The 16070-nt window shown below is 36.4% G+C and overlaps 1 protein-coding gene across 2 annotated transcripts in view; it reads right to left on the bottom strand.

The window, feature by feature from the left end:
• Positions 1 to 189: 189 nt before the first annotated feature.
• LOC135207879 (Bardet-Biedl syndrome 1 protein-like) overlaps positions 190 to 16070 on the bottom strand; it is a 78916-nt gene continuing 63035 nt past the window's right edge. For both annotated transcript variants that reach the window (XM_064239777.1, XM_064239778.1), the window contains 6 exons: positions 14348 to 14575; positions 12970 to 13198; positions 8720 to 8875; positions 7956 to 8089; positions 1793 to 1927; positions 190 to 542 (listed from right to left, as the gene is read on the bottom strand). In XM_064239777.1, coding sequence (XP_064095847.1) covers positions 369 to 542; positions 1793 to 1927; positions 7956 to 8089; positions 8720 to 8875; positions 12970 to 13198; positions 14348 to 14575 — 1056 coding nt within the window. In that variant the 3' untranslated portion in view covers positions 190 to 368. The remainder of the gene's footprint in view (positions 543 to 1792; positions 1928 to 7955; positions 8090 to 8719; positions 8876 to 12969; positions 13199 to 14347; positions 14576 to 16070) is intronic.

Below are 16070 nucleotides of genomic sequence, written 5' to 3'. Positions count from 1 at the left end.
TTACCTTAATGCAAATGTTAAGATATTACATAAATTTCAGTTTCATTCGCTTGTAGGAAATTGAAACTCACAAATTGAGAAGTGTAAAGAATATATTAAGTCTGTGCATATACGTCTATAAAATTATCATTATCACATTTAGAATTAAGGTTTTTTTTTTTTTGTTTTTTTTTTTTTTTCTTTTTTTTTCTTTAACCCAGTATTCTGCTTTTATCTTATTGCTATCTACTCCATATATACATTTTGCAAAAGTAACATGATAGTTTTGCTCAGTCTACAATATTGAATTTATGATGATAATCTCTGATAAAAGGCAAGTCTTGTCATTAAAGTATCTAGTTAAGACCACAATTTTCACAGCAGAGATTTTAGGATGCCATGAAGACTTCTGCAACAGGCATATTAATAACTGCTGTAAGTAATGGTTTTGTTGTTTTACCCTTGACCACAAATACACGTACTGTGTCGGAAATTCCCAGCTCAGATATACAGGTTACTAGTGTTTCTGCAACATGAATGATCCCAGGCACAAGCATTGGAATCTGAAAACAAAGGTATCATAGCAGTATAATTACTTTTAAGGAATAAATTGTCACAAATTAATACAGTAATGAATTTTTAGGCTTTACATTGTACACAAGTAGTATACGTACTTATGGTGTCATAACATAGCCCGTAACTTGAAAGCTCTTAACAGCTTTTATGGCTGAGAGAGAGGACCATTTAAAATTCAAGCAAATATCAAAAGGATGCCACAGTAGTGGACTGAGAAAGAATAGGGGAACTTAGCATTAACCTCTGCTTGTTTGGTTATCTGACCTTCATTCAGTCAAGAGGGGTGAACAACAATGGGTCAAAGATTTACAGTAGTAAATGAACAAGTATAACTCTTCTTATCTGACAGAATTGTTGGTTAAAAGTTTTTGTTTTGATCTAGGAGGTAGGTCTTTTTAAATCCACAGGTGTAAGGGCATAGTACGTACTAGTGTTGAGCATGACTAATTGAAAACGAAATCCAGTTAGTTATGGTGTTCAATATGTGGATTAAGTATCAAAATGTTATACCAGAGCATTGTAGCCAAGGCAAGCATTTGTTGAATCACCCTAGCTTAACACTTGGTTACCCATTCTTTTGACCAGAATGGAATATACTAGTTTGCAGGTTTGAAAAAAGTACTTTTTTATGCTGTGTCTGTTAGTTATCATGCACACTCGTGTAGTGCCCAAAAAGAAAATATAGTGGGTGTCTTTGCTACAAATCAAGATTCTTTTTTGACAATTATTTTTTTTGGGGGTTGGGGGGGAGTGTCTATCAGTTGTCTGCTCGAGGCAGAGGTTGATACAACAGTTACAAAGATTGTTGTCAAAACTATGATGTGAGGATGATAAACTGACTAATGTTAAATTTTAAAGTACTGATGTGTCATGTACACAACCTTGCAGTGGAAACATGAAAATGCATTAAACCATCATCTTTGAAAATACATTACTATTAGATACCAAATTGAGAAAAATATTCCTCATACAATGGTATTTAAATTCATTGATACAAATGTTATGTAGTCAGTGGGAATGGAATTGCCAATTCTTGCCTAGGGATATCATTCATCATGGTAGTCTTAAACAACTCCACTTACCTGGACCTGGAGAAATGGGCAGACATCCATTTAATGATAGCAATAATAGTTTTTGTAAATTGAAAAACTGAACATCGCTTTCCCAGATGCTACCCCTTATATTTTGGGAAAATTTTTTGATCACTATAGAACTTCAAGTGGTCCAAGTACCATACCTGAATATAAGATCTGTTGACGGTATAAATGCGGTCATCACAGTGAAATACTACTGCTACTTGTTGAGAAGGCACTGAAACAGAGGTATTTTGCAGCTCTACTCTCAATTTGAAAGTTGGACCAAGACCTAGTACCTAAAGAAATAAAACATTGATTACAATAAAGTAACTTTTGACAAAAAAAATTCTTTAAAAATTTAAAAACCCAGTTCAGTATTTCAACAAAAACAAGGCTTGCAAATTAAATTTTCTGTCATGTAGCAAGAATTAGATTTTGTTAATTTTCTAAAATTATTCTGGACTAGGCTATTGCCTTCATTTGTTACAAGTGAATCTAGAAATCAGGCTATTTAAATTTGATTAATTTCTGTTGTTAAACTAGCCAAAATCTGGTTCAGCCTATTAACATGCATTGCCAATGGAGCTGCCTTCAGCGATTAATCTAAGGTATAATTTAGACAGGCTTGTGGATTTATCCACTTCCTAACTTCAACTGTCCATGTTTATAATTTTCCTCTAATGCAAAAAGCAAGGTCTGGTACTGTACTCGTCAGAGCATAAAGAGCAGTGTCAAATGCAGGTTAAGCTGAGATAATACTTAAAATATAACTGAAATAAGTACATGATCGTACTGAGAGGAAGGCTACTGGTAAAATAAAAGTTTCATTTTGTAATGAAGTTGTAGTCACCAGGTGTTGAAATACAGTATGTGGGGCGTGGAATTGCTGATCAACAGAGAAATGTACAAAAAACCAACATTCTTAACTATAGTACGTACCAACAATACTATGGCCGTTCCAAGGTATATGCTATTAATCCCAAACTAAAATACCAATAATTGTAGAATATTAATAATGTAAACAAAAATATTAAGTAAGGATATACGTAACAGTCTTTTACCACTGATATAGGTCAACTATTGCAGAACGATTGAGTCTTGCAATTCTTCAAGCTTAGTACATGAGAAACAAGGCATGAAGGTTGGATTTTTTAATTTGCTATGGAACTTTTCTTGGAAGCAATTGCATTAGAAGAGTGCTATTACATATTCCTGAGAGTCAAACTGAGGACTACTTTTATGATTAAGACAGTGCAATGAATGTAAGCAATGCCACTCAGAGCATGGACCTCAAACACTGAAAACTAAAGGCCATAAGCTTCTTGGCACTTGGTTATGGACCATAGTCTCTACTTAGTAGTCTCTACTTAGTAGTATGTTGGCAACCTGCTTGTGAGGGAAGTCATGAAGCCATTTACTAAGTGAGGAGTCCATAATGCTCTGTACCTCTTGGTGACTTAAGCCATTGAAGGATACCTGAAGTTAAATGTCCATAAGGCATTTATCCTCGTGAGGGAAGCTATGGCGACATCCTCCAAGTGGGGTGTCCCTTCTACTTCTAACCTCCTGGTGAAGGAAGCTATGTAGATTGATCTTACTGAGGTGTGCTCTTTACCTCGTGATAAAAACCACATGGGCGTCCTCTATCATTATTAAATAGTTAAACCAGATAACTGAGCTAATTTACTTTGCTCTCATAAGGCTCATAACTATGTGTGGTCTTGTTGCAGTAGTTGCAGTTTTGGTTGCTTTATTGCTTCATTTCCTTTAATACCTACATGGGCAGGAATTCTACATAGATCTACATTTTTACCATCTTCCTTCATGTATGGAAGATCCTGTCCTCCAAGATCTTGGAAGGAGATTTCTTTATTTTTCCTGCTTAGAATGTTATCTTACACATTACTCTATCATTTATTAAGATCTAACAAAATATTTGTTCAACTGGTTCGTCTTCATTGTTAGGCAGTAACAATGTTCCTTGTATACTATTCATGGTGTCAGGTTTCTTACTTTAACTTTTGAGTTATTTATAGACTGTATTGCAAGATAACTCTCAGACTGATCGTTTATAATTGTTTTAATCAACCACTGTTTTGTGTATTTGTCTGGAAGTTACTTCAGCAGGTGAGTGTTTGTTTAACAGTTGGTTTTCAAGTCTTAGTGATGATATTTGGTTTTACTTTCTAAGATTAAAAACCTTGACTACTCTCTCATTTCTAAATATGGAACTGAAATGGGTCAAGTGGATTCTGCCTGAATTTACTTTTTGTTTTCACATAATTTTACAATCATTTCTGTTTATATTTGTTTGATTGAACAAGTCAAAAGGGAGAGTGAAGGGTGTGTCAAAGGTTAAAAGTTTTGGGTTATTTATGGTACAAAAAAGTGAAAGTCATTCAGTATGGGTTCCTTTCATTCAAGAGGCCTTACAAAGAGAGAGGTATTGCTGCCATTAAAATAGCCTTGGGAGACCCACCTGAATATACACTTTACCTCCAGTGCCTTAAGGACAATCAATCCATCAAGATCAGACTCATCAATGAGGGCAAGGTCCAACACAAATTTTCCCATGTTTGACCATGTCAGTACTCCAATTTTATGGCTGGAGAGTCATGCCATCCACCTCAACCCTCCAGGGTTTAAAGAGCAAAATTTTTCTTGGTCTAATTCACATCTTCAATTGTTTTTTTTTTATAGAAAAAAAAGAGAAAAATTAAATTTGCCATAAAAACAAAAGGTCCGCCACACTAAATGTGTCCATAGAATTGTTTCCATGTTAAGAACAACAACAGTTTTATATTTAAAACTGTTGTCTGGGTGGAAATTAGTGAGATTCCCCTCACTGGCTAGCAATGTCAACCTGTACTAAGGATTACTGGTCCATGCAGACCCTCTTAGGTAGAAGGATGTGTTTTCAAAAATAATATCTAGCCATTTTAAATATTAGGGGCAAACATTACTTATTAGATATCTCACTCTGCTTCTAAACAGACAATAAATATGCAAGTATGTAAACAGACTACAGAAGATCTCTTTTTATTAACTATTTAATATTGTATATGAATACTGTACAGTGGTACCTCGAGATACGAAAGGCTCAACTTACGAAAAACTCGAGATACGAAATCTAATACGAAAAATTTTACGGCTCTACATAAATTGCTCAAGATATGAAAGGTTGTTGCTGTAAAGTCCGAGATTCGCCCGGACCACCGATAACAATTTTGAAACTTCCGCGCCACCAACTGAGTAGACTCGCCACCATCCTCCTGCTCTCCCATTGGTTCCTGATGCTAGTCACCGCCATGAGATCCTTCTCTCCTATTGGTCAGCATCCCTCCCATCATGCATCTACTACGTAGCAGTGTGATTCTTCATCCACTGCACGGCATCATCTGTATCGTACGCACGCGGTATTAGTTCGTTCTAACGATTTCGTTTATTAACGTAAATTCGTTAGTAATTTCGTTGTAGTATACTTACTTTATCGTGTTGTGTGAGAGCTTTACTCCATACTTATACGTACTACATAACATAATTACGTACAGTATATACGTAGACATAGGTCCCAAGAAACTTGAAATTCACGGAGAGAAGAGGATGCTCTCTTTGGAAACGAAGATGGAGATTATCAAGAAGTATGAAGCTGGTATGCGATTGAGTGTGATCGCCAAAGAATACGGGGGAAATCCGTCGACAATAGGCACCATCCTTAAGCAGAAGGATGCCATCAAAGCAGCTACACCTTCCAAGGGCGTCACTATCTTGTACAGTAAGAGGACCCATGTGCACGACGAGATGGAAAGGCTTCTTCTTGTATGGATAAAGGACAAAGAAATCGCTAGCGATACGATAACGGAGACGGCAATCTCCCACAAAGCCAGCGCTATTTTCGGCGATTTGATTGCCCAGGCTGAAGACGACGGAGGAGAAGGGACATCAACGCCAACCCCAGACTTCAATGCTTCGCATGGGTGGTTCAAGAAATTCCGTAAACGGACTGGCATCCATTCGGTGGTGCGGCATGGGGAGGCTGCCAGCTCGGACACGAAAGCAGCTGAAACCTTTAAAAAGACATTCAACGAGATGATGACCAAGGAAGGCTACAGTTCTCAGCAAGTCTTCAACTGTGATGAGACTGGCCTTTTTTGGAAAAAAATGCCTCGTCGGACGTACATCACGGAGGAAGAGAAGAAGCTACCCGGGCATAAGCCTATGAAAGACAGGCTTATGCTCGCACTTTGTTCCAACGCCAGTGGGGATTGCAAGGTGAAGCCCCCTACTGGTCTATCATTCCAAGACTCCTCGAGCTTTCAAGGCCCACAAAGTGCTTAAGGAGAAGCTTCCAGTGATGTGGAGGGCTAATGCGAAAGCCTTGGTAACAAGACTTTTGTTCACGGAGTGGGTAAATCTGTGTTTTGGCCCGACAGTGAAGAAATTCTTGGAAGAGAAGTGCCTCCCTCTGAAATGCCTGCTGGTGTTGGACAATGCCCCTGCTCACCCTCCTGGCCTCGAGGAAGATATCCTAGCGGAGTATTCCTTCATCAAGGTTCTTTATCTTCCGCCTAACACCACCCCTCTCCTCCACCCCATGGACCAGCAAGTGATATCGAACTTTAAGAAGCTGTATACGAAACATCTTTTCAAGAGATGTTTTGACATCACCGATACCACAAACCTCACCTTGCGTGAATTTTGGAAGGAGCATTTCGCTGTTGTGATATGCATCCGACTCATTGACCAAGCTTGGCAGGAGGTTTCGAGGCGAACCTTGAATTCCTCGTGGAGGAAACTCTGGCCTGATGCCGTATCCGCCCGAGACTTCGAGGGATTCGACATGGGCGAAGCCAGTGCTGCAGATTCAGAAACAGTTGACGATCCTGAAACTGTTTTGCAACCAGATCTTGACGAGATCGTTGCACTCGGCAAGTCCATGGGGCTGGTCGTCGACGAGGATGACATCAACGACCTTCTCGAGGAACACCAAGAGGAGCTTATGACGGATGACCTGAAGGAGTTGGAGGCCATGCAGCATAATGTCGTTCAAGAGGAGTTCTCTAGCAGCGGCGAGGAGGAGGAGGAAGACCCTATGACAACGGCAGAAATTAAGGATGTTCTAGCTGCTATTCATAAAGTGCAATCATTTGTAAAAAAAAAAAGACACCCCAAAAAGGCTTACACAGGTCGTATGCTTGCGCAGTTCGATGAGGCTTGCCTGAGTCGTTTCAGGAACATTGTGAAAAGTAGGCAGAAGCAATCTTCCTTGGATAGTAATTTTTTAAAGAGGCCTTTAGTAGGAGTAAGCAAAAAGGAGGATCCAGTTGATACTAAAAAACAGAAAGTTAAAAATGGTGATGAAGTTAAAATTTTGTAAAAAACCCCCCCCCCCCCCCCCCCAAAAAAAAAAAAAAAAAAAAAAAAAAATGTACGAAAAGTAAAAAAAATGTAAAAATAAAATTTTTTTTTTATTTCCTTTATTTTAGTCTTTTGTTAAGTGTTACAGTTTTGTTAATGTGTTTCGTAAAGTTTAGTTTATGTATGTTTTCCTTACATTTTTTATTTTTCGTAAAGTTAAGTGTATGTACGTATCTGCCGTTTGTCCTCCTCTGTCGCCACTTTCAGAGATAGCCTCACTTGAAAGGTAAACTTCCACATTTTACTACATACGTACAGTATTTTTTGTATACCATGTACACTAATACACTTTATTTACAGGTAATTAGCAGTACGTATTAAGTTAGGTATTGAATGGTCCAACTTTTTGTAGTATTTCATTGTTTATAGGTCAATTTAGCTTTATTATGAAATTTACTGGGGTGTTTTTGGAGGGCTTGGAACGGATTAGCCATTTTACACGTAAAATACGGTCCAAGATACGAAAAACTCATGATACGAAGGCCGCTTCGGAACGGATTAATTTCGTATCTCGAGGTATCACTGTACTATAAACATAGGTACCATATTTGTTTACTTATGACATGTTTGTGAATGGCCAAAGAATGTTTACCTGGGAACCTGGGCACAATACAATTTAGCACAATTATAGTGTACTTAATTACCAATTTATTAAATGACTAACTAAAAAATATACATTTTAATATTTTCAGCTGCCTCACAGTATTCCACACAATTGCAAAGATGTCACCATTTAAATAATGAAGATTGAGTAATTTATGCTTCCACAGAACTCATAGGAACCTGTCATCTCAAAGGTATGTACTTTAATAAAACTAATTTGTTGAAAGTTAAGTGCCCCTAAACATTGTATCATCTTCAGTAACTGGAGGATAATGTTCTGTTTAATGAAAACCACAAACTAACCTGAGCAGACAGTTTTAAAGGCTCTGTCTGTGAAAGGGAAACTGGATTGCTACTGGTCTCCAAAGCTTGCACGTATGCTCGAGCTGTGTTGAGACGTAGGCGATACAGATCATGTTGGAAAACTCTGTGCATCACTAAGGAACAAAAGAAAAACAGAATTACTCTTAATACAATTAAAAATCTTTTGTTCATTATACAATGGCAATCATTTCAATTTCCTTGTAGGTCCTTTTTTCTTCCAAACAATGGACAACATGGAAGCTTTACGTGGAAGCCAAGTAATTCAAAACTTCAGCAGTTGTCAACTAGTATGTCTTTAACATCCATGGTCAAGTATGGTACCTATAGAAGAAAGTGGCTTAGAGCTAAAGAGGAGTAAGAATGGCAAGTTAAATAGATGGCTCCAATATAAAGGTTTTGAATAGCACATTATTTTAATTTCATGGGATATTAACAAATTACCTAAGACTTGTATTTGAAGTTAACCTCATAATGCTAATTTCTTTTTCTTTTCCTCTCTTAAGTTCTCTGGAGTTCCATTGGGGAACAGAAAGATGTTGCATGTAAGCTTGTGAATCCCCAAAGTAATATAATGCGTATTCTTAAGATTACATGTAAAGTAGGATGGAAGAGACAACCTTATAATATATTTTCTATGCCCACACAAAATTAGAGAAACTGTCATAAGTAAGGATCCATATGTTTTGAAAAATTGTAAATTTACAGCAACTAAAATTGGAGCAACACACCAAGACTGTACTTACAAACTGAGTTCTCTCTTTCTCTCATTGTCTGGTCAACAAATAATTTAGTCTTTTTAGGGATATTAAGCTTGAGAGCACTAGGATGAATGTGTCCCTGATTGTCATCTATCTCAAAGCGAGCTGTTCTCTTCAGTATTTTGATGATAAGCCCTCCACCTGAAATGAAGAAGTGAAATTTTTAAGAGGGAAAGCAATAACATCCAGATTCTTGATTTGGTGTTTTTCTTGACAATGTACTACACATCTAATATAAGAGCTTTAACCTTACAACCAAATATACTAGTGCCTAAGTCCTAGCTTCTCAAGAAACATCTGATTTCTCTCCATCATCTTGGTGGGGATGTTAAAGTTATTACATGCCTATCCCAGAGGCATTTGTTCCATTTTTGGGTCAAATCACAGGTTTTGTTACTGAGGATTTGATGTTTTCAGTCTCTGGCATTCTCAAAATCCAAGAAGCAGTGGTCTGAATTTTGGAACCCTTTCATGGTGAACCTGAGGAAGGCCAAATTTGAATCAACAGGTTCTACATTTATCCTACAGGGACTTGTATAGCAATGTTGTTACGAACCAAGAGAGGTCCGCTTCAGGTTCGATATTATGAAAAAAAGAATTCAACACCAACAGTTGAAACTGGGGATACGAATATAGAAAGAAACACTAAGACAACAAAGGTTTATTTACAAGTTTACTAACAAAGATAAATGCAGAATGGTGTCTCCTATTTACATGAAAAAGGTAAAATCTTACTGCATGAACTGGGGGAACAGTAAGGTAATGAAAGTACTTGCTGACCAGTTTTGCAACTCGAAGCGATGGCTTCACAAAAGGAGAACTCTAATGGTAGACGCCTTCTTGCCTCCGTATTGCAGAAAATAATGTCTACTCTTGATACTTGAAGGGCAGGAACTCCCCAAAACCTCTAGCAGAACGTTTCTTCTCTGAAGTCTTGCTCAACCTCGAAATAACTGGTCGTCCACTCCTGACTAGAATCTGATCAAACTCACGAGCGCCTTTTTCTCTCTGATCCTTCGTTCTTCTTCTCTTATCTCACTCAGATGATCTCTGCTGCTGATCTCTCACTGATAATCTGATCTGTGGCTCTTACTGATGATCTCTTACTCTGTGACTAACTGATGATCTGCCTTCTCCTACTTCGTCCGTCGCATTTATATGGCATTCTGGGGACGGGGCCTACGGCGAGCGTCGCAGACTCCCGAGATTACGGGAACGATTTAGAAGAATCTCGACGGAATATTGCATCATATTTCGCTGCGTTTCTCACAACAATTAGGCGCGTGTTGCGCTCCACAACATGCCCAACGATTCCAGAACAACCGCGAGAACAGGCGCCTCCAACACGGGTGCGAATGCCTCCTTGCTGCAGAATTTCTCGAAGATGAATTTTCCTTTCCCTTTATCTTTCTTTGCTATACAGCAATTACCATTACAAATGTGAACTTGAGGAAGGCCAAATTTAAATCAACAGTTTCTACATCTATCCTACAAGGCACTTGTATACCAATACTGTTAACCCTCAAATGCCTATTGGACGTATTTTACGTCGAGATAAATTGTCTTTTGGGTGCCGACCGGACATAATTTACGTCGACATAGAAAAGTTTTTTTAAAAATTCGCGGAAAAATACTTATAGGCCTACCAGCCAAAAACTTTTGAATCATGCGCCTTGGGGGATGCTGGGAGTTCACGGATCAAGGTGTTGTTTTGTTTACAATCGTTACGCAGGTGCGCAAGCGCAAATTTCTTTCTTATCGCACTAAAAAGTATCAGTGACACATCTCAGAAATTATTTTGTCACTTTGACATAATTTTTGCACCATTTTAAATTAGCCGTTACATGGAGTATTATATATGAAAATGTGCGCATTTTCATGTAGAATACAACAAAAAAATACTCATGATTGTAGCTTTTATCAGTTTTGAAATATTTTCATATAAATAACGATAAGTGCCAAAATTTCAACCTTCGGTCAACTTTGACTCTACCGAAATGGTCGAAAAACGCAATTGTAAGCTAAAACTCTTATATTCTAGTAATATTCAATCATTTACTTTCATTTTGCAACAAATTGGAAGTCTCTAGCACAATATTTTGATTTATGGGGAATTTATGAAAAAAAAAAAAATTTTTTCCTTATGTCCGCGCGGTAACTCTGCCAAAAAAATCATACGCGCGATTGTTGTAATGTTTGCACCATTTTAAATTAGCCGTTACATAAAGTTTTATATATCAAAATGTGTGCAATTTCATGTAGAATACAACAAAAATAATTGAAGGTTGTAGCTTTTCTCATTTTCAAAATATTTGCATATCACGATAAATAGAAAAAAAACCATGTTCGGTCAACTTTGACTCTACCGAAATGGTAGAAAAACACAACTGTAAGCTAAAACTCTTACAGTCTAGTAATATTCAGTTATTTATCTTCATTTTGCAACAAATTTGAAGTCTCTAGCACAATATTTAGATTTATTTTGGTGAATTTAAAAAAAACTTTCCTTCCCTCCGCGCACGGATTCCTTCTCCGCCGCAAATCTCCGAAATGCGTACGTCGCATTCTCGGAATATTTGCTCCGTTTCATAGAGTTTTATATATGAAAATGTGCGCAATTTCATGTAAAATACAACTAAAAATAATTGAAGGTTGTAGCTTTTTCATTTTTGAAATATTTGCATATAAAAAAGAATATATAAAAAAATTTGACATTCGGTCAACTTTAACTCATCCGAAATGGTCAAAAACTGCAATTGTAAGCTAAAACTCTTACAGTATAGTAATATTCAATCATTTATCTTCATTTTGAAACAAATTGGAAGTCTCTAGAACAATATATTTAGTTTATGGTGAATTTTGAAAAAAAACATTTTACATCTGCGCGTTACGAATTCATGCATCATTTTGTGATAATATTTTCTCTGTGTTGCTTTGATCGTTTTACAATGTGTTATATACCAAAATGATTGCAATTTAGTGTACAATACAATGAAAAAAAATTAACTCGTTAGCTTTAAACATTTTGCTCACAGCGCGATTTGAATACAATTACGTATATATTAAATTTTGTTTTCGCGCTATCATATATCGCATTATTTATACATATGATAATGATATTTTTTTTCATTTCTGATGGTTGCATACTAAACTTCAGGCAATGACAAAAAAAGAAGCCAAAAATGAACTCTAAATCTTGAAAACTAAGCGTGCTGTGATTTAAAAAAAAAAATATTTTTTCCACTTTGGCGCTCACACAATCCGAGACCCCCTAGGCATATGGGAGACTATTTTTATTATACCCCTTAGGCGTTAAGCGGGTTAACTGAATTTTCGGCTCCGATCTTTTGTTAGCAGCACCGATCTCCAGTTAGCAGTGCTGGTCTCCAGTTAACAGCACCACTGGTCCCCAGTTAATAGCAGTGCCAATCTGTGGTTAACAGCTGTTATCGCTGAATTTCGGTTTGTGGCGTCAGCTGGGAATGGAACCCCCGCCATTAACTGGGGACTGCCAGTAATAAACTTTCTTAATTTGCAATTCCTTACTCTGTTAACTGATTTAACCTCAAGTCCCAAGGCTACCACTTTTGGATTATCTCCTGTGAGATGTTCTTTAATTTTGATTGATTGCTACATAACCTCTTTTTAAAGCATGTATGTATCTAGTAAGCAATTCTTTCCAATTCTGGTGAGTGTCAATGTGGCCTGCAGTTAGTGAAATGTTCTTGTAAGCCCAAGGTCTACCAGAGTTCCTATTCCTTCTATGTTCAGCAAGATAACTCTGGTCCAAAAGTTCTCTCAAATATCTCCAATGCCTTTCATGAACTGGTCAGTACCCAACATCCAGCTCTTATCCACTGTAACTTGATTTATCTATTAATCATATCCTCAAGGGCATTTCTTTAACAACTGCAATAATCAAGGAAACTCTGTAATATTATACAGCATAGGGTTTGGCAATGCCTAACACATAGTATTGAGATTTGGAGAAAGCAGTCCTGGTCTCATAGAGGGGACAAAGCCACAACTATAGTAAATATAACATCAGTTATTCAAAGGTGGCTAGCCTTGTTAAAGGGCAAGATAGTTTGGTTGGAAAAAGGTCCACCCCTTAACTCCTCTCATTGTGGAAATCAATAGCTTCAAAAGGCTCCAAGGTTATCCAGGACTTCTTTTGTGTCAATCTACTTTTTTGTATGTCATCCATTAATCTTTTTTCAACTACAATACATTACCTTTCATAACTAGTATCAGTGAGTTGTCTTCTCGACCAAAGCGACCAAACTTCATTGCTGCTACACTGTCTTCTGTGTGAATTGTATCAACTAGGTGTTTATCACGATAAATTAGCACTCTATGATCTGACATTCCCAGGGCAGTAAGTTTGAGGCCTAAAGTTCGAATTTCTAAGGTTTCCATGCACATAACAGGAGCAGGTAGGTGAAAAGACCAGAGACGTTTACCCTGTAAAAGATGAAAATTTTTATGACAAAATTAGCATTTCTGCACACACACATTGTTTTATAAAAGCCTAAACTACTGGCTAGTTAGCAATGTAGTACCCTTTATAATAGCTTAGACTCCATCCTTTTTACCATCATGCTACCAACTGTCTTCAATTTGGGTGGGGGGGGCAGAGGGGTTGCAGGGTGTACTCAATTGTAAGACTAATTTTTATACCATTAAACACAACTTTAAAAAAAAATCTATTTGCAAGCATAAATTGGTTAATTGGATCATTATTGCTTATGGGAGAGAAGAAAACAAAATTAAATGTACTATATTGAAGAAATTTCTGAAATGAAACTATTTTAAATGGAAGTTATAATTTTAATCTTGATGATTAGAAGTTCATGTTACTAAAAGAATCTTGAATTGATCTTTCATTTCCACCTTCATGTATAATGATTCATCAGAAACCTAACATCAAAAGTTACTTAAGCTTTAGAGAATGGTGGTATCACAATGGCAACCTGTGATGGAAAATGAAAGGACTGTTACATGGATACAACAGTTAACTGAATTTTTTTGTACTCAACATACAAAAAAAAAAAAATATAACAGGTCTTTCCTCAACCCAGACATATACTAGTACAGTATATCCAAAGTTACATAATTAACATGCAAAACTATTTTGGTGCTATAATCTAATGCATAAGTGCAGATAATGCAAAGTAAATTGTGCCACAAAATAATTATTAATGAAGTTATCCCTTTTTAATAATCTTTATCAAAACTGATATTTATATTTAAACTAGGGGAGAAAATGGGACACTGCCTTGGTAACACTGGTACTAAGCCAATACCAACTTTAACATTCATTTTTTAATTAATAATTCAACATTCATTTTTTAATTAATAATTCAAACAACAATTAAGGCTTTGGGGCATACATATGAGTTGCCATTTGCTTATGAATACTGTATCCAAAGAATTTTGAAAACCATAAATATGTCACTTATTAACTAATATATCTTACCTTATCATTGAAACAAAGAATTTTGAAAACCATAAATATGTCACTTATTAACTAATATATCTTACCTTATCATTGAAACAAAGAATTTTGAAACCCATAAATATGTCACTTATTAATTAATATACATATCTTACCTTATTATTGAAACAGTGTAGGTTTTGGTCCATTGTGGCAACAACAATACTTTTGTCTCTGCGTAGCAAGCCAATTGGCTGTGATGATAATTCTGCTGCAGGACGTCCTACCTTGGTTCCACGTTTCAAAGTATAAACATGACCATTACGGCAAGCTACAATGATTCTATATTCAACATCATACAGTCCTGACACTGACAGGAACACTGGAACACTGGTTAGACTCATCTGAAAAGATTAAAGTGGCCAATTTCAACTTGAAAATGCCAGTTACTTGTGCCAGTTATCCATAAAATTCCAGGTGAGGATCTACCTTACTAAAAAGATGAAATATGAAACTCACTACAAAGATAAAAATATTGTACTATACATTAAAAACATACACAGTGTGTGCAATATTTAAAATCAGCCTTTAATTAAATTTTTTGCAGAAAAATTACTGTTATCACATTCCAAAGGAGGCAATTCATTTATCATGCTTGTTATGAGATTCGAGATCAAAGCAAGGAAGTCTTATATATATATATATATATATATAATATATATATATCTAGGAGGTGAAAAGAGGGGGAATGGCTAATATATGTTTTAAAATCTTTTATATGATAGTAAAGTCACATAGCTCTCCTCGCCTAGAGACAAGAGGTGGTACACTGCGAGTTCACTTGGAGAAAAAGGTATTTGCTGAACAAGCAACTTGACTCAGAGGTCGGCCCTTCCCCCGTTTGCGAGGCATGTACATTCGTTTGTACGCGTATTACAGGCCTACTGGTTCAGGGTACTTGTGGAAGACGCATTCTTTGTGCAAAGGAGATAACGTCAAGTGGTTGCTCGAGTGTCGGGAGGAAAACGCCCCATCACGAAAAGATGGGTCCGACTCCATGGTTGATTAGAAACGGGATTCTCTAACCTGACTAATACTAGGCAAACATAAGAAACACTTGTGGGTTTGGGAGTGTAACCTTAGTCAAGGGGGTAGAATGTTATCTTACTGGTTTCTTTATGGGTAGATTTGGGTGTTTATGCCATTATGACTTGTTTAATCATTTTGTTCTTTGTTTATAACCAATTGCGGGTTTGGGAATAAATAGTATTTTTTATATTAACGCAGTCTTAATAAGCCTCGTGACATCTTAAAGACAGGGCACCGTTGGCAACAGGTAAGAGTTCCCAGTTTGTGTAGTTTAGGGAATAAGGAGGGGGATATATATATATATATATATTATATATATATATATATGTATATATATATATATGTATATATATATATATATATGTATATATATATAATGTAATATATATATTCTATGTATATATATATATATATATAGTATATATATATATATATATATATATATATATAGATATATATATATATATTATATATATATAATATATATACAGGCGGCCTGCAGTTAACGGCGCAATCACTCCAACGGCGAATCGGTTTTACGGTGGTCGTCAAAAATATCATTAAAAAAATAAGGCATTTTAAAGGTATCTTTACGGCACAAATTTCAGTTAACAGCGCCGCTAGCGCCGTTGTCTAACGAGTTCATACATATGTAGATGCCGTTTCAGACCATAAATGTTATGCAAATTATATTAAAAAATTTTATGGAGAGTTTTATTACGTAGGTATTAGGGTAAAATATTATGGCCTCTGACGCTGTTCTATGCCGAAAATATCGAGTTACATAAGTGCAAATTTAGCTATGGATGT

Source organism: Macrobrachium nipponense, chromosome 34 (genome assembly GCF_015104395.2).
Source record: "Macrobrachium nipponense isolate FS-2020 chromosome 34, ASM1510439v2, whole genome shotgun sequence".
In the NCBI taxonomy this organism is placed as follows: domain Eukaryota; kingdom Metazoa; phylum Arthropoda; class Malacostraca; order Decapoda; family Palaemonidae; genus Macrobrachium; species Macrobrachium nipponense.
Note: the sequence above shows the minus strand (reverse complement) of the source record. Positions and strands in the feature narration are given on the sequence as shown.